Genomic DNA, 23,921 nt, shown 5'->3' with positions numbered 1-23,921 from the left:
CAAGGGACTTATCTGGATGCCAGGGTCTGCCAATTGTGGATACAAAAGTACAGGTTAGGGAAAGAACACTGGTGCTGGGGCCTGGTTAGCAGGCCTCAGCACACTTTCAATTGTAAACATAGCATCAGCAAAGGCAAAATGTCAGGGGGCAACCATGCCAAGGAGGCATTTCCTTACAGTGTTGTTGAACAATTTCACACCTGCAACAAGTTGGACCATAACCCATTACAGCCACGGGTAGCATAGGGCTTCATATGCTCAGAGTTTCCCACATGGAGGTTCCAGGAGGTGCATTGGCCGACACTCCCTTTCAGGTCGAGATAGGAGAGTAGGTAATTATTTTAAGGAAAACAGGGGGACGACTGTGGGAGTCATTCTTAAACGGGAAGCCTTCAAAGTGATTATGAAGGGGTTGGCCACTTATGATAGGATAGGATAAATTACACCCCAGACTGCGAGTAGTATATAACGAGGCGTATTGAAGAGGCCACGACTTGTGCTGGCAAAAGCTGGTAAAAATCGTCTGGGTATTAAGGGACATAGGCTGCTGTCTTTACTGAACATGGAATATAAATCTCACGGAAACTAATCAACAAGAGGCTAACACCATACATAAAGATGCCGATACACCCTGACCAGAACAGGTTCAGCCCGGGTTAGCAATCGCATGCTAATACCTGCTGACTTTTGCTGGTGATGGATGGATTCACGGCTGCCCCTGCCGTGGCCTTGCAGCTCTTTGCTGCGACAACAGAAGCCCTGGTCGGCATTATGAAAGGGAGGGCCCAGGAGTGGAGTGTGTGTCTGAAGCGAAATGTCGATGTGATTGCGCTTTATATGGACGATGCCCTCTTGTTCTAAGATACCCTGGAGCCAGTCTACCAAAAGTCATGGAAGGATTGAGGAAGTTCAGAGAGCTGCCTTGTTTGTGGATGAATTAGTGCAAGTCCTGCTGTGTGCAAGACACCCAATATCGCACCCAAATGTGGTGAGACTTTGTGCCTCCCCGCTTAAATGGGAAACAGACACACAGTTAAATATATCGGGCTCGGGCCCAGGTATACAACGAAAATACTAGGTTCCAAGGGGAAACCCTAGGAGGGTTCTTATGCCCACTAAGGCTTCCATCCATTTCTGGAGAAGGCTCCTTTTGCCGCAGCAGAGATGCTGATTTTGCCATGTTTGCTGTATCACTGGAGGGTGTTCTTTTATGTCTTTTGGCACCAATTGGAGTTCCAGTATGGAGCGGATTGGTCCCCACCATTTAAAAAATATGATAATTCTTAAAAAAGATCATTCTTACCTGAATTCCAAAGGATATTGACTGATGGATGTTAGTGGAAGATTGGTCATCCCTTGACATTTTTGGTGTTAATAACTGGTTGGTTTTGAGACTTACTATCTACGCAGCAATTATTGTGGAACTACAAGTGGTATTGTTTTGGTGAACTTAAATTGGAAATGTGAATCTTGAAACTGAATGTGGCCTGAAGAAGTAACTTTTTATGGACAAAATGAGTTGGCTGTCTTCGATGTAAATGAGTGACGTTTTTAAAAGAATAAGGACAAGAAAATAAAGTGATGAACTGAATACACTTTGGAATTTGATTGGGAATCCTCTTTTCATTCACTATTGACTGAGGTGCACCTCTATTATGTACAACTTATAAGTTCTTGTTCTAAGCCTGCACCTTGGCAGTAGGTGCTTATAGTGAGTGCACACAGACAGAAATTGACTTTTGATGTGGTAACTGTTAGGAAGAAGTGGACTGTGCTGGAGAACTACAATAGTCTTGAGCCAGAAGAAGATATTTACTTCAGATAACCCTTAAACAAGTAGACCCCCAGCTCAAACAGAGGGCGCAGAGGACAGCTCTGTTCTATTAATCTGTAAATAAGTCTCCATTAATACATGTATGTTTCCTTTTTGGGCTATAAGCCTATTAACACTGCACCGACGCAGCAGAGCTCCCATGAATAGAGCTCACATGGCACTGGATCAACTAGAAAGTCCCTAGGGTCTCTCTCCCAGGCGGCCACCACCGGCCAATATACAGCGAGGCTCACTTCCTTATTGGGTTCAGAGTGCACTACACAGTTTACAATTAAAGCTGAAAGCTGACTTCATCACACCTACGAGCTCACAGGGTCCTTACCTGGATCTCCCACATCATGTGGGACGATGTTTTTGGTTTTCACCATTGATACCTGCCCATTCATCAGGTGTTGCCTGCGCCTGCTGTCCTCCTTTAGCACTGCCAGGGCTGCGAGGACAGAATAAGGCAAGAAAGTGAGTTGGAAATAAGACATAGGATTATTAGGTAAAAGACAGATAATTACAAAGTGATCAGAGGAACAGACAGAGTATAACAGTACCATATATTTAAAGAGATATTGGTTTCATTATGCATCTCATCCCGTAAGCCCCCATGAAGTCAGGTTTCCTTTACCCCTTTTAAGAGGCTCTTGTACCTTACTATATTTTTTATTCCATTTTCAGTTAATGACACCTTGGTTTCACACCCTTTATATGTAACTGCACTGAACCATTCTACGGCTGTTCCATACTTATTTTTATGTCTCCCCTCTTGGGCAGAAAAGTCCTGGGCTCCTGCCAGAGTGAGGAGCTTGATGGCTTCATACAATTACTGCTTGACACTGAGGCGGTAACTAAGAACTTGACTGTTGATTTAGGATCTGACGAGGTATAGTTATCCATTCAAAAGTGACCATCCTTTATGGGGTAGAAGGATCTCACATACAAAACAGAGACATAGAGCAGACAAATTCAGAAACACTGAAAGAGGCATAGTTCTAATGCAATCAGCCACAGGTCAGATACAATCAAAGTGACAGACCACAGATACAATTAATGACAGATGTAAGCTATAAGATAAAACAAAAAGAAAAATCAGAAGAAAATAAGGCAGATAGAGACAGGTCGGACACAATTGGACATTCAGGGCTGGTGCACTCCTAGACCAATGGCTAATATAATTAGAGAGACAGGTTCATAACATCAGAATACGATAGTCAGATACAGTCAGAGAAGCACAGGTCAGATACACTCAGAGAAACCCAGACCAGATACAATCAGAGAAACCCAGACCAGATACAATCAGATACAACAGAAGCTTGTACGTGCATGTGTCTTTGTGTTTACACATATCCTATGTAAAAACAATCCTTGTGCTGGACATCTTCCAGCGTTAAGACAATTTCATGGAACAACTATGCATGCAATGTTTAACATATATACTACTCACATATAAGGCTCCTGGGAAAGAAGGTAAGTGGTTGTGGAAAATCTTTCCATTGAACAAAAAAGAGCTAATTATCTTTGCAAACTCTGGTAAACAGCCAGCAACGGAATTAAACCCAGGCTCAAACTCATGGGCAGCGGATAGGTTTGGCTGTATCCTCCTACCTTTTCCAGCAGACACATGTCTGATACAATCAGGGACACAAAGTGCAAATGCAATAATGCTACGATACACAGCTGACGTATAACAAAGCGTTCTCTGACATTACCTACCCATATCATACTGAAGGCTGATCTCTAGCTCAGGCCACAGCATAATGAGGGCAAACGAAGCATAAAAGTGCACATCATAGGTGTTGTACATCCTGTACTCCTGGCCTGCAAAACAAAAAACAAAACCAGACGTTGTCAGGTAGTGGGCCACAAGCAAACTACGTTACGCCTTCTTTCTCACTGGACCAGCTGAGTCACACTCAAGAATCCAAAAGACTGAGGAGGCTCTTCAGAAATACAAAAAGTTTCTAGGTTTTGATGGACAAGGTGTCTGTCTGCTGCGGGGGGCGGGGTTTGGTGTGAGTGTGTGTGTGCACGAGTGTGCTCTCATCTCTGGTTGGTAGTGTCTGCTGTGTGATCTCAGAGTGCGTGTGTCTGCTGTAACTTCTCTACTTGGTTGTGTCTGCTTTATGACCTAGGTGGGTATGTCTGCTGTCATTCCTGGGTGTACAAGTGCTTTGTTATCTCTATACAAATGACCAATTTATCACCATTAGGAGTATACGTGCACTGCCATTTCCACAAGGGGAACTTGCCTGCCATCCCTAGGTGGCGCCGCTCCATCACCTTTATGTATGTAGCTCCTCTATCTTCTAGTGCTGCACAACTCATCCTTCATCTCTACATATATAATTACATATCTGCTCACCATCTCCAGGAGTGAAGCTCCTCTACCATCTCAAGGAGTGAAGCTCTTCTACCATCTCAAGTGTGAAGCTCTTCTACCATCTCAAGGTGTGAAGCTCCTCTACCCTCTCAAGGAGTAAAGCTCCTCCACCATCTCAAAGCTTGTAGCTCCTCTACTATCTCAAGGGGTGAAGCTCCTCTATCACCCCATTGTGAGAAGCTCCTATACCATCTGAAGGTGTGAAGCTCCTCTACCATCTGGAGGTCTGAAGCTCCTCTACCATCTGGAGGTCTGAAGCTCCTCTACCATCTGGAGGTGTGAAGCTCCTCTACCATCTGGAGGTGTGAAGCTCCTCTACCATCTGGGGGTGTGAAGCTCCTCTACCATCTCAAGGAGTAGAGCTCCTCTACCATCTGGGGGTGTGAAGCTCCTCTACCATCTCAAGGAGTAGAGCTCCTCTACCATCTCAAGGAGTGGAGCTCCTCTACCATCTCAAGGAGTGGAGCTCCTCTACCATCTCAAGGAGCGAGGCTCCTCTACCATCTCAAGGTGTGAAGCTCCTCTACCATCTCAAGGTGTGAAGCTCCTCTACCATCTCAAGGTGTGAAGCTCCTCTACCATCTCAAGGAGTGAAGCTCCTCTACCATCCCAAGGAGTGAAGCTCCTCTACCATCCCAAGGAGTGAAGCTCCTCTACCATCCAAAGGTGTGAAGCTCCTCTACCATCTCAAGGTGTGAAGTTCCTCTACCATCTCAAGGTGTGAAGCTCCTCTACCATCTCAAGGTGTGAAGCTCCTCTACCATCTCAAGGTGTGAAGCTCCTCTACCATCTCAAGGTGTGAAGCTCCTCTACCATCTCAAGGAGTGGAGCTCCTCAACTCCCTCTCAAGGATTGAGGCTTCTCTATAACCTCAAAGTTGGAAGCTACTCTATCCTCTAAAGGTGTGAAGCTCCTCTATCATCTCAAGATGTGAAGTTCCTCTACAGTCTCACGGTGTGAGGTTCCTCTACCACCTCATGGAGTGGAGCTCCTCTACCATCTCAAGGAGCGAGGCTTCTCTTTCATCTCAAAGCTTGAAGCTCCTCTATCCTCTAAAGGTGTGAAGCTCCTCTACCATCTCAAGGTGTGGAGCTCCTCTACCATCTCAAGGTGTGGAGCTCCTCTACCATCTCAAGGAGTGGAGCTCCTCTACCATCTCAAGGAGTGGAGCTCCTCTACCATTTCAAGGAGTGGAGCTCCTCTACCCTCTCAAGGAGTGGAGCTCCTCTACCCTCTCAAGGAGTGGAGCTCCTCTACCCTCTCAAGGAGTGAGTCTCCTCTTTCATCTCAAAGCTTGAAACTCCTCTATCCTCTAAAGGTGTAAAGTTCTTCAATCATCTCAAGGAGTGAAGCTCCTCTACCATCTCAAGGTGTGAAGCTCCTCTACCATCTCAAGGTGTGAAGCTCCTTTACCATCTCAAGGTGTCAAGCTCCTTTATCATATCAAGGTGTGAAGCTCCTCTACCATCTCAAGGTGTGAAGCTCCTCTACCATCTCAAGGGGTGAAGCTCCTCTACCATCTCAAGGTGTGAAGCTCCTCTACTATCTCAAGGTGTGAAACTCCTCTACCATCTCAAGGTGTGAAGATCCTTTACCATCTCAAGGAGTGGAGCTTTGAGGCTTCTCTATAACCTCAAAGTTTGAAGCTACTCTATCCTCTAAAGGTGTGAAGCTTCTCTACTGTCTCACGGTGTGAGGTTCCTCTACCACCTCAAGGTGTGAAGCTCCTCTACCGTCTCACGGTGTGAGGTTCCTCTACCACCTCAAGGAGTGAAGCTCCTCTATCATTTCAAGGTGTGAAGCTCCTCTACCATCTCAAGGTGTGAAGCTCCTATACCATCTCAAGGAGTGGAGCTCCTCTACCATCTCAAGGAGTGGCGCTCCTCTGCTATCTCAAGGAGTGGCGCTCCTCTGCTATCTCAAGGAGTGGCACTCCTCTGCCATCTCAAGGAGTGGCGCTCCTCTGCCATCTCAAGGAGTGGCGCTCCTCTGCCATCTCAAGGAGTGGCGCTCCTCTGCCATCTCAAGGAGTGGCGCTCCTCTACCATCTCAAGGTGTGAAGCTCCTCTACCATCTCAAGGTGTGAAGCTCCTCTACCATCTCAAGGTGTGAAGCTCCTCTACCATCTCAAGGTGCCAAGGTGTGAAGCTCCTCTACCATCTCAAGGTGTGAAGCTCCTCTACCATCTCAAGGTGTGAAGCTCCTCTACCATCTCAAGGTGTGAAGCTCCTCTACCATCTCACGGAATGAAGCTTCTCTATCACCTCAAGGTGTGAAGCTCCTCTACACACTGGTTCACTGCAGAGAGGAAAATATCAGTTGAAAAAAAATCATATTCAAGACGCATCTTCACCTGTCGACTGGGGAAAATAGGAAACCTTGTGGCTGAAGAACTACAATTTTGATCTGTAGGCATTCTGGAATACTGCAGATAAATCTTGAGAGCAACCAGGGTATAGTCAACATCTAAAACCTATACAATGAAGTAGAAATAGTTTGCGTGTGGGCACACTGTTTTTACTCTTTCTGGACCACAATAACTGCTCATGTCCCCTATGCACTCAGTAGACAAAAACATTATTTGATCAGGGTCCATCTCACAGCACCAGAAAGGAGTGCAGAACACAGTCCTAGCTTTACACAGAGCAGTCAAGGGACTGATGAGCAGCCTGTTCAGAACATTTGCACCAGTTGTCAAAGCTACCCCAGCACAGCACAGCAGCTTGATTGTATCAGTGCTGGTGAGCCCTGTGTATGAACTCAGGGTATCCATAGGAGGCATCTTATTAGAAATCCTTTAGATGTGAACACATTGCTAGGAAGGGCCAGTAAGAGGTGGGCCTTTGGCACTAAAGCACCAGATCTCGATTTTATGACACACTTGTATTTCTTACCCAAAATAGCCATAAATGTCATTTCAACTAGCAAGTTGTACTGCCCACTTCTTTACCATATTAGAGAGCCACTGGTACATTTTTGACCAAGAGGAGCCACATTCCTGCCACAATTCTTGTTCAGACAGTGGCTTGGAAGCAAGTGGTTATTACTTAAATGGGTGGCAGGTGACCTAAACACACTGCAAGGTGAGACAGAGGCCTGGAAGATGGTGGTTAGAATTCACTGGTTGATCAAGACCAAATAGATGTGGCGTTTTGCAATGAAGAGTAACTTCACATAACAAAATGATCTACTTATTCAATACCTTATTATCACAGTTTGAGAAATGTTGAAGAAGAAAAATTCAGGAAGTTAAGTTCACTTCACTTGTAGTGAGAATGTCAATATGAGTCACAGAATGGCCTCAGTTTTGATGTGCACTGAACTGTGGTTTGGAGTCTATATTTCGCTCTGCAATCTGAACTATATATCTTGAAGAGCTGCCTTAAAAATTGTATAAGCCCAGAGGAAATGGATGACAATAACTGTAAAACACATGCTGGCACTAACCTAACATCTCTTTTCAGTTGGCGGTCATTCTTACTTGGGAGGCAATTTGCTGCAATTAAGATGTACCGTTAAGTTTGTAACTAACAAGGATGTTTTGCTGTGTGAAATAAAGAGTCACAACGTAAACGTTCTGTAATCATTTGGAGGCATTTATACCACTGATACACAATAGCAGCACAGTAAAGTTGACTTTTTTGTTTGCCACCAATACAAGTAAAGAATTTTTTGTTATAAAGCGCAGGCAAGTTTAGGGTTAATTGTGTGGTGGGTTGTAAGCGTGCAGGGCCACAGCTACGTATCTCACGGAGCTACACAGAATCCAAGGTACAATAATATCCTGCGGGAAAGAAACAGAATGACTGTTGCTCTTATCAAAATCTTTATATCACGTACAAAAGTAACAAACTGCAAAGCTTAACCACCAATAGTAAACAATACAGTGAAAGAATCGCCTGAAGAGAAGACCTGATAAAAGGGTTAGAGGACATCTATTCACAGACCATTCATATGACAAGTGGCACCAGGGCAAGGGAGGAGAAGCGCCGGGTCATAAACCTGCCCAGACTTCAGGTGAGGCTTACCTTCCAGGTAGGCAAAGCGTCCATATTCCCGCAGCACTCTTGGGAGATCTGGCAGTCTGCCCGTCTCTGCACCCATCAAATCGCTGTCGCTGGTCTCGCTGGGAACCTCCAACCACACAGTCCCTCCATCAGCCACAAAGTACAACTCATTGAAAAGCGCTGATTTAAACCAGGATGGATAAGTGCTGCGCAGGACACAGTGAAGAAGGAGAGTCTGTCAGTTTAAATGACTCATTTCATTGCCACAATGGAGACAACTACTGTGCAAGCTCCCCGCCACTACAAATCACAAAACAAAGCAACCAAACAGTGGATTCTCGGTTACCCCTAGCCTCAACCAGAAGCTACCAATCTGAATTTTCATCAAGTTATCATAAATGTAACATTTCTTTTCTTGAGAGACAGGGTGAAATCCTACCTGGGATACATTTATAATCACAAATAAGTTAGTAGTTGTTTTAGGGAAGGGTGTTTACAATTTAAAGTACTATTAAAGCAAACTAAAAATAATACCTCCCCAACTCAAATATCTCTTTATAAAAGTTCAGGGCTCACCAAGTGCAAAGACTTCCGAGTTAAATTAGACTTAAAGGACAGCAGGGTGTTTGTTGGCTACCGTGCGGATTGGAGATCTGATAAATCAGAAAGGCTGAATATTCACATGTGAAGTGTGAATTCCACATAAAGGAGAAGAGTGCAGGAACAATAGGACACCAAAGAGTATGCTTTGCCACAAGCAGAAATGTCACCAATGGTGGGAGCTTTCCAATTGCAGGGAAACAATATACTCTCTGGTAAAACAAAATACAAGAGAAATGCACACCTATCAGCCATCCATCCCCACCGTGCTGAAGACAAAACAACCCAACCGGTACTCAGAGATGGTGGTACTGTGGCTGTTAAAGCACAGTAACTTTCTTAAAGGTGGAGGCAACTACTATGTCTCTTCCGGCACTCAGCCTCACTTAAGTGCTGTGGCTTTTCTCAGAGAAGACTGTACGCACTCACAATAAAATAAAAGACACAAGCTCTGGAACCAAGTCTTGGTGTTGAAAGGCGATTAGATGAACTTTTGGTTTGTTGCGGATGTTACACAGCAAAAAAACAAAAAGAAAACAAATGGTTGTTAACGATGCTACAAAAAAAAAAAAAAAAAAAGGCGAGGCGCAGCATGATGACATCAATGCACGCATGCGTCACCATGCGTGTGAATGTCTACATCATCACACTTTAGCAGCGACTTTTTTTTGTACTTTTAATTCACCATTCCAAGGCAGTGAGGACCACCTGGGAACAGTAAGTTAAAAAAACAAAAGTACGCATTATTGCACTATGGCTGAAGGAGCAGCCAGGTAACAAGTTGCAGACCCTTTTGGAAAAGGAAATAAAATGTTAAAAAAAGAATATAGAGGGCAAGGCGTGCAATCGAGGAGCTAGAGTGGGAGATAGAAGCAAAATCCTAGCAGAGCGTGGAGGGGTCATGAGAAATGGGTTTATGATTGGTTGTATAAGGTCTTTCAACAGTCAGCTAAACCGGCCACTAGGTGAGACCTAACAAAGACACGAGGGGCAGTGATGTATGTGATACAAAAGGTACAGGCTTACCTGTTTGCCAGGATGGGTTCCTGCCACTCAGTAATCTTTTGCTCCCACTCCTTGTAGTGCGTAAGTGCATAATGGGATAAGGCTGGGCCTGCATCCCCATTGCTGCTAAAGAACCTTGTGTAGCGCCTGTAATGTATAAGAAAAGAACATGCACTGAGGATTCTATTAGGTTTGGCTTATGAACTGTGCATGCACACAGCACACAACATCCATGAACACAAACATGTAGACCACATTTCCAAGCATACCAACAGTAAAGACTCACAGTTATCCAGGCATCATTTATTCTAACTCATATGAAACCTTTGTTCATCGGCGCCTGGGTCCCCCAGCATCAGGGCGTTGGAAATGTCCTGTACCTCGCCCACCTAAAGCTGTGCTGCGAGACTGGCATGTAGTCGCTATACATATGATCATGTGTCGGAAGCTAGGGGATCTCTCCTCTGGTCTCAGGTAAAATGAAAGCTTCACATAAGTCCAATGCTCTGCCAACATGACCTATTCCAAAACAGAGAGGGTTCTTTTCGATAACTTTCTGACAGTCAGTGTTTTAATTAGGGTGTAAAGACCTAGCTTACTGTTACTAATGAAAAGGATGCACTTTAGACTTGCCTGCTGTGGTGCCAAAGTCTTCAAACTTCTTGGGCCCAGGTCAGGAGCAATTGCACAATGGGCTTTCGTCTTATGACAGACGTCTGTTAATTCCTGATAGCCCCGAAGACCTGCCTGTTATGTAAATCTTGCATTGCCCTTGTTCAGGCTTCTTGTTCTTTCCATTCTTTTCAGATCTACATGATTTTCATCTGCTTTTCGTAGGGTTTGTAGCACCATGATGTCTCTAGTGACAGCGTATACAATTAAAGTACACGTACACACTGAGCAACAGACCTGTAGACATATTGTAAGGAAATGCCTCCTTGGCATGGTTACCCCCTGACTTTTTGCCTTTGCTGATGCTATGTTTTGATTTGAAAGTGTGCTGAGGCCTGCTAACCAGGCCCCAGCACCAGTGTTTTTTCCCTAACCTGTACTTTTGTTTTACACAATTGGCACACCCTGGCATCCAGGTAAGTCCCTTGTAACTGGTACCCCTGGTACCAAGGGCCCTGAAGCCAGGGAAGGTCTCTAAGGGCTGCAGCATATCGTATGCCACCCTGGGGACCCCTCACTCAGCACAGACACACTGCTTGCCAGCTTGTGTGTGCTGGTGAGGACAAAACGAGTAAGTCGACATGGCACTCCCCTCAGGGTGCCATGCCAACCTCACACTGCCTATGCAGTATAGATAAGTCACCCCTCTAGCAGGCCTTACAGCCCTAAGGCAGGGTGCACTATACCATAGGTGAGGGCACCAGTGCATGAGCACTGTGCCCCTACAGTGTCTAACCAAAACCTTAGACATTGTAAGTGCAGGGTAGCCATAAGAGTATATGGTCTGGGAGTCTGTCAAACACGAACTCCACAGCACCATAATGGCTACACTGAAAACTGGGAAGTTTGGTATCAAACTTCTCAGCACAATAAATGCACACTGATGCCAGTGTACATTTTATTGTGAAATACACCCCAGAGGGCACCTTAGAGGTGCCCCCTGAAACCTTAACCAACTACCCGTGTAGGCTGACTGGTTTTAGCAGCCTGCCACACTCGAGACATGTTGCTGGCCACATGGGGAGAGTGCCTTTGTCACTCTGTGGCCAGTAACAAAGCCTGCACTGGGTGGAGATGCTATCACCTCCCCCAGGCAGGAGCTGTAACACCTGGCGGTGAGCCTCAAAGGCTCACCCCCTTTGTTCCAGCACCACAGGGCACTCCAGCTAGTGGAGTTGCCCGTCCCCTCCGGCCACGGCCCCACTTTTGGCGGCAAGGCCAGAGGAATTAATGAGAAAAACAAGGAGGAGTCACTGGCCAGTCAGGACAGCCCCTAAGGTGTCCTGAGCTGAAGTGACTCTAACTTTTAGAAATCCTCCATCTTGCAGATGGAGGATTCCCCCAATAGGGATAGGAATGTGACCCCCTCCCCTTGGGAGGAGGCACAAAGAGGGTGTACCCGCCCTCAGGGCTAGTAGCCATTGGCTACTAACCCCCCAGACCTAAACACGCCCTTAAATTTAGTATTTAAGGGCTCCCCTGACCCTAAGAATTTAGATTCCTGCAACTTAAAGAAGAAGAGGACTGCTGAGCTGAAAAACCCTGCAGAGAAGAAGAAGACACCAACTGGTTTGGCCCCAGCCCTACCGGCCTGTCTCCCTCCTTCAGAAGAAAACTGCTCCAGCGATGCTTTCCCTGGGACCAGCGACCTCTGAATCCTCAGAGGACTGCCCTGCTTCCAAAAGACCAAGAAACTCCTGAGAACAGCGGCCCTGTTCAACAAAGACTGCAACTTTGTATCCAGAGGAGCAGATTTAAAGACCCCTGCAATCCCCGCAAGAAGCGTGAGACTTGCAACACTGCACCCGACGACCCCGACTCGACTGGTGGAGAAACAATGCTACAGGGAGGACCCCCAGGCGACTCCAAGACTGTGAGTAACCAAAGTTGTCCCCCCTGAGCCCCCACAGCGACGCCTGCAGAGGGAATCCCGAGGCTCCCCCTGACCGTGACTGCCTGACTCTAAAATCCCGACGGCTGGAAAAGACCCTGCACCCGCAGCCCCCAGCACCTGAAGGATCGGAACTCCAGTGCAGGAGTGACCCCCAGGAGGCCCTCTCCCTTGCCCAGGTGGTGGCTACCCCGAGGAGCCCCCCCCCTTGCCTGCCTGCACAGCTGAAGAGACCCCTTGGTCTCTCATTGAAACCTATTGAAAACCCGATGCGTGTTTGCACACTGCACCCGGCTGCCCCAGTGCCGCTGAGGGTGTACTTTTTGTGTGAGCTTGTGTCCCCCCCGGTGCCCTACAAAACCCCCCTGGTCTGCCCTCCGAAGATGCGGGTACTTACCTGCTGGCAGACTGGAACCGGGGCACCCCCTTCTCCATTGAAGCCTATGTGTTTTGGGCACCACTTTGAACTCTGCACCTGACCGGCCCTGAGCTGCTGGTGTGGTGACTTTGGGGTTGCTCTGAACCCCCAACGGTGGGCTACCTTGGACCCCAATTTGAACCCCGTAGGTGGTTTACTTACCTGCAAGAACTAACATTACTTTACCTCCCCCAGGAACTGTGAAAATTGCACTGTGTCCACTTTTAAAACAGCTAAATGTGTTTTATGTAAAAAGTATATATGCTATTGTGATTATTCAAAGTTCCTAGAGTACTTACCTGCAATACCTTTCAAATGAGATATTACATGTAGAATTTGAACCTGTGGTTCTTAAAATAAACTAAGAAAAGATATTTTTCTATAACAAAACTTATTGGCCTGGAATTGTCTCGGAGTGTGTGTTACTCATTTATTGCCTGTGTGTATGTACAACAAATGCTTAACACTACTCCTTGGATAAGCCTACTGCTCGACCACACTACCACAAAATAGAGCATGAGTATTATCTCTTTTTGCCACTATCTTACCTCTAAGGGGAACCCTTGGACTCTGTGCATACTATTCCTTACTTTGAAATAGTGCATACAGAGCCAACTTCCTACACATATGCACAACATGGGTGTGCAGGCCATCACTGAGACAATGAAACACAGGGACCACCAGCCCTACTAATACCCACTTGGAGAGCTGTCCTTGGGGTTCCAGGCTATTTACTGAGCACTTGACAGTCTCAGGGTAGAGAAGTTAAACAGTCAGGAGAAGGGGACGGGAACTCAGAGCTTGTGTGACACAAACAAAAGATCATTACATTTAATGTCCAGATACTTCTTTACTTTATAAAAGAAAATCACTATGTACAACTGGTAAATGTTCTACCCTTACAACAGAGATAGGCTTTGAAAGCAGATGTGATCAGCACATAATTAACAAAGAAACAACCGCAACTGTGTCTGCAGCTCCTAAGAATGCTCTAGTTTGGTCTATGTTAGGCTCTGGCTGTGTGAGGTCTGTTTCAAATCACTCCGATACAGCACTTCAATGTCTTTTAAAAGTTCATGTCAAAGCAAAAAATGACTGGCATACCGGTTTCAGTCTCCAGTGAGTTTTTTTTTTATTTTTCAGATATTGGAATGTGCTAATGAGTACATCATGTGCACATGGTATAAACTAAAATATGGTGAAAGACGTCCTAGAAATGAAATGCCTAGCCCACTTTTAAGGAAAGTAAAATCTTCCTGTGGTCATCTGGTCATGCCCAAGGAGGGACACCCGGTGTAGAATTACCACTGCCCTAAGGGTGGTCACTGCGGTCCAAGTCCAGTGTGGACAGTAGCTAATTATGGTGCTCAGTAAATCCTAGAGCTCCCTAGGTAGTCGTATGAAGTAGGGGGCCTGTATCTCAAACATTATCAGTTTCAGCAGATATCTTATAGTTAGTGTGGCACCAGGTGGGCGGGAGCAGTAACAACAGGCACTGAGAGTCCTGCAGTCACCCAGCTATGGGCAACAAGGGGGTCATGGCTGGGATTTCAAACACAGGTATCTCTGGAACAGTCTGGGTTACAGTGGAGATTCCAATGGTGTTAGAATAAGGGAGACGGATCAAGCCATTGTCATGGAGCAACAGGCCACAGATCGAAGTCAGGATTTCTCGTCACTGCACAGGATGCCTAGAAAGAAAGGTGCAGGTACCCCAACTTGGTGGGTCGTAGATGGCGTAGGCTCAATGATCTCAACGACTAAAGGTAACAGCCTCAGCTTAATCAGAGTGCTTGGTTTCTGGGTAAATGGCTGGATTGACACTCAGTCCATTGAAGTTGTCCTGTGTGCTATGTGCTTCTAGTAGGTTTGGCTTTAGCAGCTGAACTTTGAGCCGGTCACTTCCTCCAGGCGACGGCAAGCTAGCTGATCAGAAGTCAGACTGGACCTCACTGTTCTTTTTACCAGCACTGGAGCAAGGATGCTAGTAGTCATCTTCCCAGGTAGCCAGCCTAGTTGTCCATGGGATAGGCATTTTGAGTTTCTTTGTGCCCATTAAACCTTGGATGGGTCATTACTTCTGCATAATGCTCTCAAGATTTGGGCCTGGGACTTACCCTCCTGTCTAAACTGACATAAGTTTCATAGACTCAGATGTGATGTTTACTGCTATCCTGTCTGGAGACATATTGCCGTGTTTGCTGGTCATGGAAGCAGAGAATGGGGAGGGGTGAGTTTCACTGTTTCAAGGAAAACCTGGTTATGAAGGGAAAGGGTTGACTATTCCCCTACTCGACTAGTTTGGGAGCTAGGGACCGGAGTTGTGCACATGCAGACACAATGCAGAGAGATGGACAGAACCAGCACTGCACAAGGACGACCACTTTCTCGCATAGCACAAACATGTGTAGGGTGGAATGGACTCTGGGGCCCCAGTTCACTCACACACGTTAAACCACATGCTCTACATTTTCACACTGACACCTTTCACATATGCCACAGCCACGATGAAGGAAAAGGGCCTCAGTTATGGGCGAGCGCACTGGCTCTTCCTGTCTTCCATGCGAGCACAGGTAAAAGGCCTAAACGTGACTACAGGTTGTGCTGACATGATTTTCAGTCTCTCCTAGGCTGATTGACATGCTTGAACATGATTTACATTTCATCGCTCTGTGTTTTTAAAATAAAGATGTGTGTAGTTCTAAGTTACAAATGTGTTTTTAAAAGTCTTCCATGTTACATCTGGACCTGCAGAACTTTTTCAACGAGTGTCTCATTGAGAAACTGAGCTACTGCAGATGCACAAATAATCACAGAAATACCTGAGTAACCACGTAGAACTCTTAGACGTTATTATGGGGGTTATATTTTCCACTCTTGTTCCCTGACAGTCTTCTCTAGCATACTGATGAAACACTGCTGTAAGAGTGGACAAAACTGAGCATCGTCCCAAATCAACTGGATGCCAAGGCTCCGCCTAAGGTTACGTTTCGCACAAGAAGGCTGTCTTTATCCTGAATGATGTCAGTCAGACAAGAAGCTGCCACCTTTGACATGTATAGCTGGCTGGGGAAGGAATAGATTAGTGAGGCAACATGCAAAGTGTCTGTATTTTGAGCTGTATCGATTTTGGTACATCATTACAGAGACGAGCCTAGATTATGCCAGAGCTTCATGAAGCACAACATGGCAGAGATGACAAGAGATGAACAATATATGTATCAGAGACCTGTACTTTCAAATCTAGGAACCTGCACCTAAGAAGAACGAAGCTTAAACCCTCTGTTTGCAAGCCTTGAAATGAGACATTTCTTTTTCCCCGGTATTTGACCCACTGCGCTACACTCAACAAATACAAAACCTTTACTGCATACTGTAACTTTAGTACCCACAATGCACCAGCCCGCATGCTGAGCTGTTGGACCTTCATGAGCAGAGCTTTGTTGACTTCCTGTGTAACAGCACACAAGCCTTCGGCTTTACTGACCTCACGCCATTCGTTGTTGATGATCACTCTGGCTGGAGTAAGGCGCTGGCACAATGCTTGACTGCTCTACCCTCAGAAACGTCTGCAAGGGATGTGTAATAGACCGGCTGCCATCTAGGCGGTGACATGGGCTTCTTTTCATATGTCAGTTCTGGACTCTACACTTGCAGGAGGGCAGGGGAGCGCTGGCTCATTAGTGATGCCTATCTCTAATTTCTTCCTTCATGCTGTGATCCGGTGCTGGGGAAGGGGCAGTAATCACGTGCGGCTGTGTCTGGTGAGTATGGAGAAGGTCTCATCTGCATTAAATCACTGTGCATCTTTCCTTCGCAGATCTCACCCTGTGATGTCGTCACCTGGGGTTTCCTTTACCCACTCCTTACACTCCTCCTGCTGGTCCTGCTCTAGTCTGTCTCTTGCAGTCGTTTGCCTCTTGCACTTGTTTGCAGACCACATTGTTTAGTGAGACAGCTTGTGTCACAACTGTTGAATGCTCTCTTATGCTACTTCATATTCCTTTCAATGGCTTCCTTCTCACATTCAGGTCTGCGACTGCTGGAAGGCATCTCACTGATGCACTTCTGAACTACATCTGCAGTTGTCATGCTGCTGTTGTGCCCCAGCTCTCTGGTTCTTGACCCTTGAGTTTCTCCCTTTGAACCAAGTCTATGCTGTGTTGGTGGGGCCTTCTCTTGTCTCTAATTCCAAAAGACAGGCAATCTATGGCCAACGTCTGTCCGATTCTAGATATTCTTTCCAAAACATGTCCACTGTTCTTCCCTGTAGCAGCACTGCACTTCTGCTCCTGAATTTCTGGTTATTTTTCTCTGGTAGAGGCCTGGGGCTGTTCCCCTAAAATGGTTTTCAGGATCTATTCTGCTGCCATGTTCATTGCAAAGATTCATGCAATTTCAGGAGAATATGGTGATATACTTAGATACGGTGGATGTCTTGTTTCATTCGTTTACAAAATAAAGGTAGGTTAGGGTTGTTTCTTACTGTCTGGTCGCTGAAGTCGAGAACATCTGATGCTGCAAAGGAAAGGGAAAAAAAACAGAAAGGAATTCCTCTTATTTTATGTAAACATTTACAACTTACCTCAAGTGTTCCTTCTCCTGTGACCCAAAATAAATGCGCGGCATATCCCAGGCTAAACAGAATTCCAGCGTTCCATGTCCCCGGGCTGGTACTGTGCATTTAGCAGCGATCGCAGCTGCAGTCATCGCCCCTTTCATTGTGGGTGCGCTTGGACCTGTAAACGCAAGAAAAGAGGAAGCATGGACCAAGAAATGAAGCATCTTTCTCTTCATCATCTTGAGTTGTGTCAAAAACCAGATGCATGGTGCAAACCTACGAGAACAGAGTGAATAGTTGTGTACTGCTTTCTCTTAGAAGAAACTGTCTCAAAGCACTGCTGTGAAGCATTAGAGAGAAACGAGAAATCGGATATCTAGCTACAAGGCCAAGCAGAGAGAAGTCTGTTGGAAAGTAAATTCCATTAACTTCCTTCAGAAACATATGTAAGATGGATGTAAGATAGTCTGGACACATACCTGTCCAGGCCATACATTTATGGAAACGATTATAAACATAATTAATTCATCTGGCGCTTCATCACAGTGAGACGTATGAGATTCAGTATGTAAGCCTCTCAAACAGCAAAACAACCCTACTCAAAGGTAAGCCACCACACATGATCACCTATAAACAGGTCATGTTTAGTGTGTGCTGTAGGAAGCTGGCTCTTTATATGATATATCAAAATTAGATATATCATACAAAGAGTCTAGGGCAGTGGTCTTCAAACTTCTTAATGCCAAAATAATCAGGCCCTCCCTCGGAATTCTTCACAATTATTCTGTTAAGTTGGCAATGTTTAACTTGTTTAAACATTACAGTTAACATATGAGTTCCGTTTCCTTTTTATAAAAGTAATAAAAGTTATTCTGCTTAAAACAAAGCACTGTTATCTGCAGGTTATCTCCACCCCCCACCCCCAGATCACTTAAGGCCCCCCCGTTTGAAGACCCCTGGTCTAGGGGTTCCCTTATGAATGGACAGGGGTTTGCTCTTTTAGGGTGGTGTGGTTGAGCCCGAGCCTCACCAGATTGGAGTCGGAGACATCTGCAAATACACGGTCAATGAATGAGACAGGATTCAAGAAGGAGATCGACAGCAATTTGCAAAAATAACAAGTGTCTTTATATATGTTTAGATACCAGAATTAATACGATCAGGTAAGTACGTTCTGCAAGAAAAATATTTGTTAAAAGTCAATAGTGCAATTTTCAGAAGCGGCAAAGTTATCCTATGAGAGAAGGACAAGCACTGCGTTCAGGCAGAGTGAAGCGACTTACGAGGCCAATCTCCTGGATTTAAGGTAAGTACTGGGCAAAGGTCACGACCACACCAACAGGTCACACCGTGCGCAGCTGGGGCAGCTGGGTGCAGAGATGTACTACGGCGTTGAGTGCCCAATGTTACCTAATGAAGATCGGTCCAGTCGAAAAGACGATGCAGGTGAGGACTGGGGATCCAGTCAGGAGGAACCAATACAGGGGTTCCAATCTTGAGATGTCTGGGGAAATGGGGACATTTCAGGTCACTTCTTAGCGGGCCAGGGGCGACGGGTGAAGAGGTGTCTTCACACGTCGAGTCTTCCACTGGGGAACGTGCGGTTGAGGGGGCATGTGTGCAGTGGCTGCAGGCGACGACGGAGGGTCGACGGTGGCCAAGTCCAAGGTGGGCTTTGTCTTTGGAGGGATGGGTAATCATGCTGGCACTGTTGTGCCACTTCAATTCAGGCTGTGCGGCACAGGTGCAGTGGTGCTTTCAGGTGTGCAATTGCACAGCTTTAGGGAATGAGATCTGGTACGGGGACCTGTTAGCAGGAACCCAGTGCACTTTCAGTCAAAACTGCATCAAATACCAGGCAAAAAGTGGGGGTGACCAAGTCAAAAAGGGGCACTTTCCTACATGTGCTAAATCAATGTCTGCACTCATCTGGTCAAACTCTGGTTCTGCCGCTGATTACCAGCAAAGTGAAGTAAGTGTGATGACGATGGCCACAGAGAGGTACAGAAGAGGGTGAATGGAAAGAAACATTGTCGTTTGGTTCCCCGGGCACCACTTCTTTGGTCGTCAGGTTTGCACAAGGGTTATCCTCATGGGTATTTGTATCTACTTTTAGTGTGTACAAGTTACAAAATGTTTAGGATAAAGCGGATGTGTGTGATATCCTAGGGTAAGGGTGTTTAGAGTGCTTGGATAAGAATATGTGATGTCATTAGAATGCCTTAGACATCTTTCACAAAGAAGAAAGACAAGGAGTCAGGATTCGTCAGATGGCTGAAGGATTCCACTGAGAGTAAACCTCCACATCTTCACCTACATCATCCACTCCTCCAGTGATCTGTGAAAGCAAGCCATTACTTACATACCTTTGGGACACTCAAGACGACCGTCCTCCATGAGGTCTCTCCACACATCATGCCCGAAGCCGTCGGGGTTGAAAGATGTCAAGTAGGTAACATCAGTGCCAACCTACATTACAAGCAAAAAGGCATTAGAGCACGTACATGTCAGTTTTTGATATATTTTAGACAGCCCTTTCCTTGAAGCACCAACAGTTCCACCCCACGACCCAATTCCAATTTGTGATTTGATCTTTCAAGAAATCAGGCTTCGATCTACATTATGGAACATGCACCATGCAGATGAATGAGGCCTTGGATTACAACAATGATTTAATAATACCCTCAAACCTCCTCATTTAATTTATTACTACAACAAACAAAACAGCTTGTCCTGTCAGATACATACATTTGTGTCCAGTACCAGCCAGAATGAAAAACGCTGCCCCTTCCTGGTTCTACTACCATTAGCATTTTGCTCTCAGACAGCATAGACGCACCTCTTTTAGTAGATCATTCCAAGCTCTGCCATCAGTAAACACCTTCTCCAGGAAAGAGCACAGCCACCTTCTGCAAACTAGGCACCCCTGCTCTGCCATCAAGCATGCCCCTTCCTGGTTCTACTACCATTAGCATTTTGCTCTCAGACAGCATAGACGCACCTCTTCTAGTAGATCGTTCCAAGCTCTGCCATCAGTAAACACCTTCTCCAGGAAAGAGCACAGCCACCTTTTGCAAACTAGGCACCCCCGCTCTGCCATCAAGCATACCCCTCATCGAGAGAACACACACACATCTGACAACCAAGCACCCTCTGCTCTGCATAAAGGACACTCCTCACACAGAGGGGCTACATACACCTCAGACAACTGAGCACTCCCCACTCTGCATCAAGCACACCCCTCACCCACAGAGAACACAGCCACATCTGACAAACAGCACTCTTCGCGCTGCATCAAGTATACCCCTCACCCGAGGGGGGGCGTGGCTTGGCGCCATGGCGGTAGCAGCTTCTTCTTGAGGCTCCCGCCTCTCTCTCCTCACCCCCGGGGCTATAATACTCAATTCGGCTCCAGATTCCGCACAGAGGGAGCGTAAAGCGTGGTGCCCCCCGGGCTATCGATGTTCGGCTTCTGACCCCCAGAAACCGCTAGTTTGGGCTCCGATACGAACGGGCTAGATGCGAGTCGGAAGAGAGCTCAAGAAGACAAGATGGCGGCGGCCAAGCACTCCGGGACCTGGGCGGCCGGGAGAGCACCCTTGGACATCACCTCGGCTGACTGAGAGAAACACGGAGGCCTAGATCGAACCTTACTGAGCCAAAGCGAGCAGAAAGAAGGAAGAAATCGTCTGACAGGCAATGCTGGAGGAGACGGCCCGGCACGGCGGAGACATTATAAGAGGAGGTGAGGAGGCCTGGCGTCAAGAGGGGATCGAGGCGCAACCATACGACACAGTAGACCGTGATAAACCCACTGGGAGAAGATGGCCCGGGGTACTGTAATCCGGAGACCCGAATAGCGAGGAAGCAACCGAAGGTGAGAAGGGGCCTGACGTAGCGAGGCTGAAACCCAGTGAGGCCGCTAAAGAAGGGGTGGGAGATCGGCCGGGCCAGCAATACGGGGAACCAGAGCAGAGGGTCGCCTCCCCAAGCCGGAACATTGAGAGACAGCCGCTAGGAAGACACCGACCTAATAATATCCAAATCAGACTTTTCTAACAGATGAATCGACTAGCGGTCGAATAAAGAAAGGAACGGTGGCGTAACTTAAAAATACAGCCCGGCTCCACGCTTTACCCCTAAGTTCCGACAAGTTAATAAAAATAACCAGCAGCTCAACTCAGAAGGTCCAACAGATAATTCGCCAATCCATCTTAATAATCTAAAACATTTGGCTCAATAAAAGACAGGCCTCCACCCCCCAGATGCCGGACCCAGGTGGGCCTATCCAGCAACTTTTGGAAAAACAGGTAAACACTATCATCGGCTCTATACTGCCCTTACACTATCAAGCGATCACCAGCAAAAACACGGCACACCACCAGAGATGGGCAAACCAAATAGAAGGCGAGAAGCCGATAATACTAGGGATATAACAGACAATGCAACCCCAGAACAGGAGGTTGTGGGGAAATTTTCCTCTATGGAGGAGGGAGCCACAAAAGAGCCTACCCTGCAGGATGTAATACAGGCTATCGCTGCCTCCAGAACCGCTCTTGAGATGAAAATAGACTCCCTCGCGTCAGACTTCACAGTACTCAGAGACGATCACCGGCACCTAGCAGAAAGAGTGACCTCGACAGAAACACAGCTGAAAGAACTGGGACCAGAGCTTCAAGGCGCTTCCAAAGCATCAGGACAAATGGAGAAACAAATAAAAGGCTTGGAACGGAGGGCGGAAGATGCTGAAAACAGATCAAGAAGAAATAACATCAGAATCATGGGGCTACCGGAGAAAATCGAAGGAACCAACATGGTTGACTTCCTTGAAAAATGGTTGAAGGAAAATATAGCGAACGAAGGACTATCCCAATTTTTTGCAGTGGAAAGAGCACATAGAGTCCCGGCAGGTCTTCCGCCGGGCGCTCCTTCTAGACCGGTGGTGGCCAAACTTTTGCACTATAAAGACAGAGACCATTTACTCAACCAAAGCAGGAAAAAGGGAGACTGCTTAGTGGACAACCACGTGATTAGGATCTTCCCCGATTTCTCGCGAGAAGTATTAAAGCAGAGGGCTTCTTTCAGGGAGGCCAAACAGAGACTCAGAAATCTAGGGGTCCAATACGGGATGCTATTCCCGGCCAAACTCCGAATAATAACCACACCAGGCACACAGTTTTTGAACTCGGCGGAGGAGGTTTGGAACTGGATAGACAAGCAACATCCCAACGAGAAACGAATTAACCCTGAAAAACACCAACTAAACATTAAAGGAAAATCTAACAGCAGAAATACTACAAGACGCACTAGTCCATCCCCTCTGGAGATTCTAAATGACCGTCAAAAAGCAGTGGAGGCAGCTGCGTCTCTCGGCTGTTCTGAACAGAGTTCACCTAAGCAAACGCATAGTGACTTAAACCAATCAGACTCGGTACATGAATCAGATTTGTCACTCACGCCTACCAAAAGGGCCCGGATGTAACCCCAGGGACGTCAGACACCATAATCTGAAGTACATGCTTGAATTTCAAACAGAGCTCCTGGGAGATATGATATATGTAAACCACAGGGACAACTAGGAGTACACCTACGGCTTCTAAAACCGAATTAAAAGTCTGCAAGAAGAGTCTAGCCCACTGACACCTGATAATCGAAACCCTGGAGCCACTGAATTTCAGTCTTTCTTCCACCCAGGGGCTGAGGAAAGGTCGCCCTGCTGAGCTTCGGTTTGCTATCTGAAGCACCCCCCACGTGGTTGGACAGTTAACTTTTTTTGTTTTTCACACAAGTTTGGGCGAGAGAGGTTAGACTTTTGTCCTAGGGATGGGGAGTTATTATGATGGGGAATTTTCTAGGGTTTAATATCGGTCCGAGAATTACCAAAGAAATTGCAAAATGGAGCAGGGAGCAAGAAATCATCAGGGAACCCATCATAATACTAGGCTACCAGGAATCACCCCTCAGTAGAACCACAAAAATACTACTAAGGCTACACCAAAATCGTATAAGGTCCTTACCTGGAACATCAGGGGTATGAACTCTTTAGTCAAGAGATATAAGATATCTTCTTATTTGCAGAGAAGGGGTATTCAAATAGCTATGTTACAGGAAACTCACTTAACATCGAAAGGGGGCAAAGCCTTACAAAAAAGATGGAGAGGTCAGGCATTCTATACTACTTATTCAGCATACTTGAGGGGCACTCTTATCTGGATCCGAGCAGGGGTCCCATTTCAGTTGACGGATAGCCGGGTGGACCCAGAGGGGAGATTCGTAGCGATCAATGGCAGACTGGAGGGGAAGGTGATAGCACTAATCAATATATACGCCCCTAACAGAGGACAGGGCGACTTCTTTACTCGTCTATCCAATTCATTAGCGACATTCCTGCAAGCACCAGTAATAGTGGGTGGTGATTTGAACTGTGTAAGCGACGTAGGTGCAGATAGATCACATTGTCCCCTACCACACGCTCCATTAGTGAAGATAGCTCAACAGTTCACCACAAGGCAGGCAAATTGGGGCCTCATCGATACCTGGCGTAAACTACATCCAAGTGCCAAAG

General features: G+C 46.4%; 1 protein-coding gene across 3 annotated transcripts in view; it reads right to left on the bottom strand.

Annotated features, from left to right (window-relative positions):
• The window catches only part of GBA2 (glucosylceramidase beta 2), a 167,649-nt gene that overhangs the window by 53,853 nt on the left and 89,875 nt on the right, over positions 1 to 23,921 (bottom strand). For 2 of the 3 annotated variants that reach the window (XM_069205700.1, XM_069205699.1), the window contains exons 6-11: positions 19,723 to 19,825; positions 17,381 to 17,534; positions 9,836 to 9,961; positions 8,231 to 8,415; positions 3,536 to 3,640; positions 2,157 to 2,264 (exon numbers count right to left, since the gene is read on the bottom strand). In XM_069205700.1, coding sequence (XP_069061801.1) covers positions 2,157 to 2,264; positions 3,536 to 3,640; positions 8,231 to 8,415; positions 9,836 to 9,961; positions 17,381 to 17,534; positions 19,723 to 19,825 — 781 coding nt within the window. The remainder of the gene's footprint in view (positions 1 to 2,156; positions 2,265 to 3,535; positions 3,641 to 8,230; positions 8,416 to 9,835; positions 9,962 to 17,380; positions 17,535 to 19,722; positions 19,826 to 23,921) is intronic. The other variant, XM_069205701.1, reaches the window with a different exon arrangement.

Source organism: Pleurodeles waltl, chromosome 1_2, assembly GCF_031143425.1.
Source record: "Pleurodeles waltl isolate 20211129_DDA chromosome 1_2, aPleWal1.hap1.20221129, whole genome shotgun sequence".
Taxonomy (NCBI): Eukaryota; Metazoa; Chordata; class Amphibia; order Caudata; family Salamandridae; genus Pleurodeles; species Pleurodeles waltl.
This window is presented reverse-complemented; position numbering and strand designations above follow the sequence as displayed.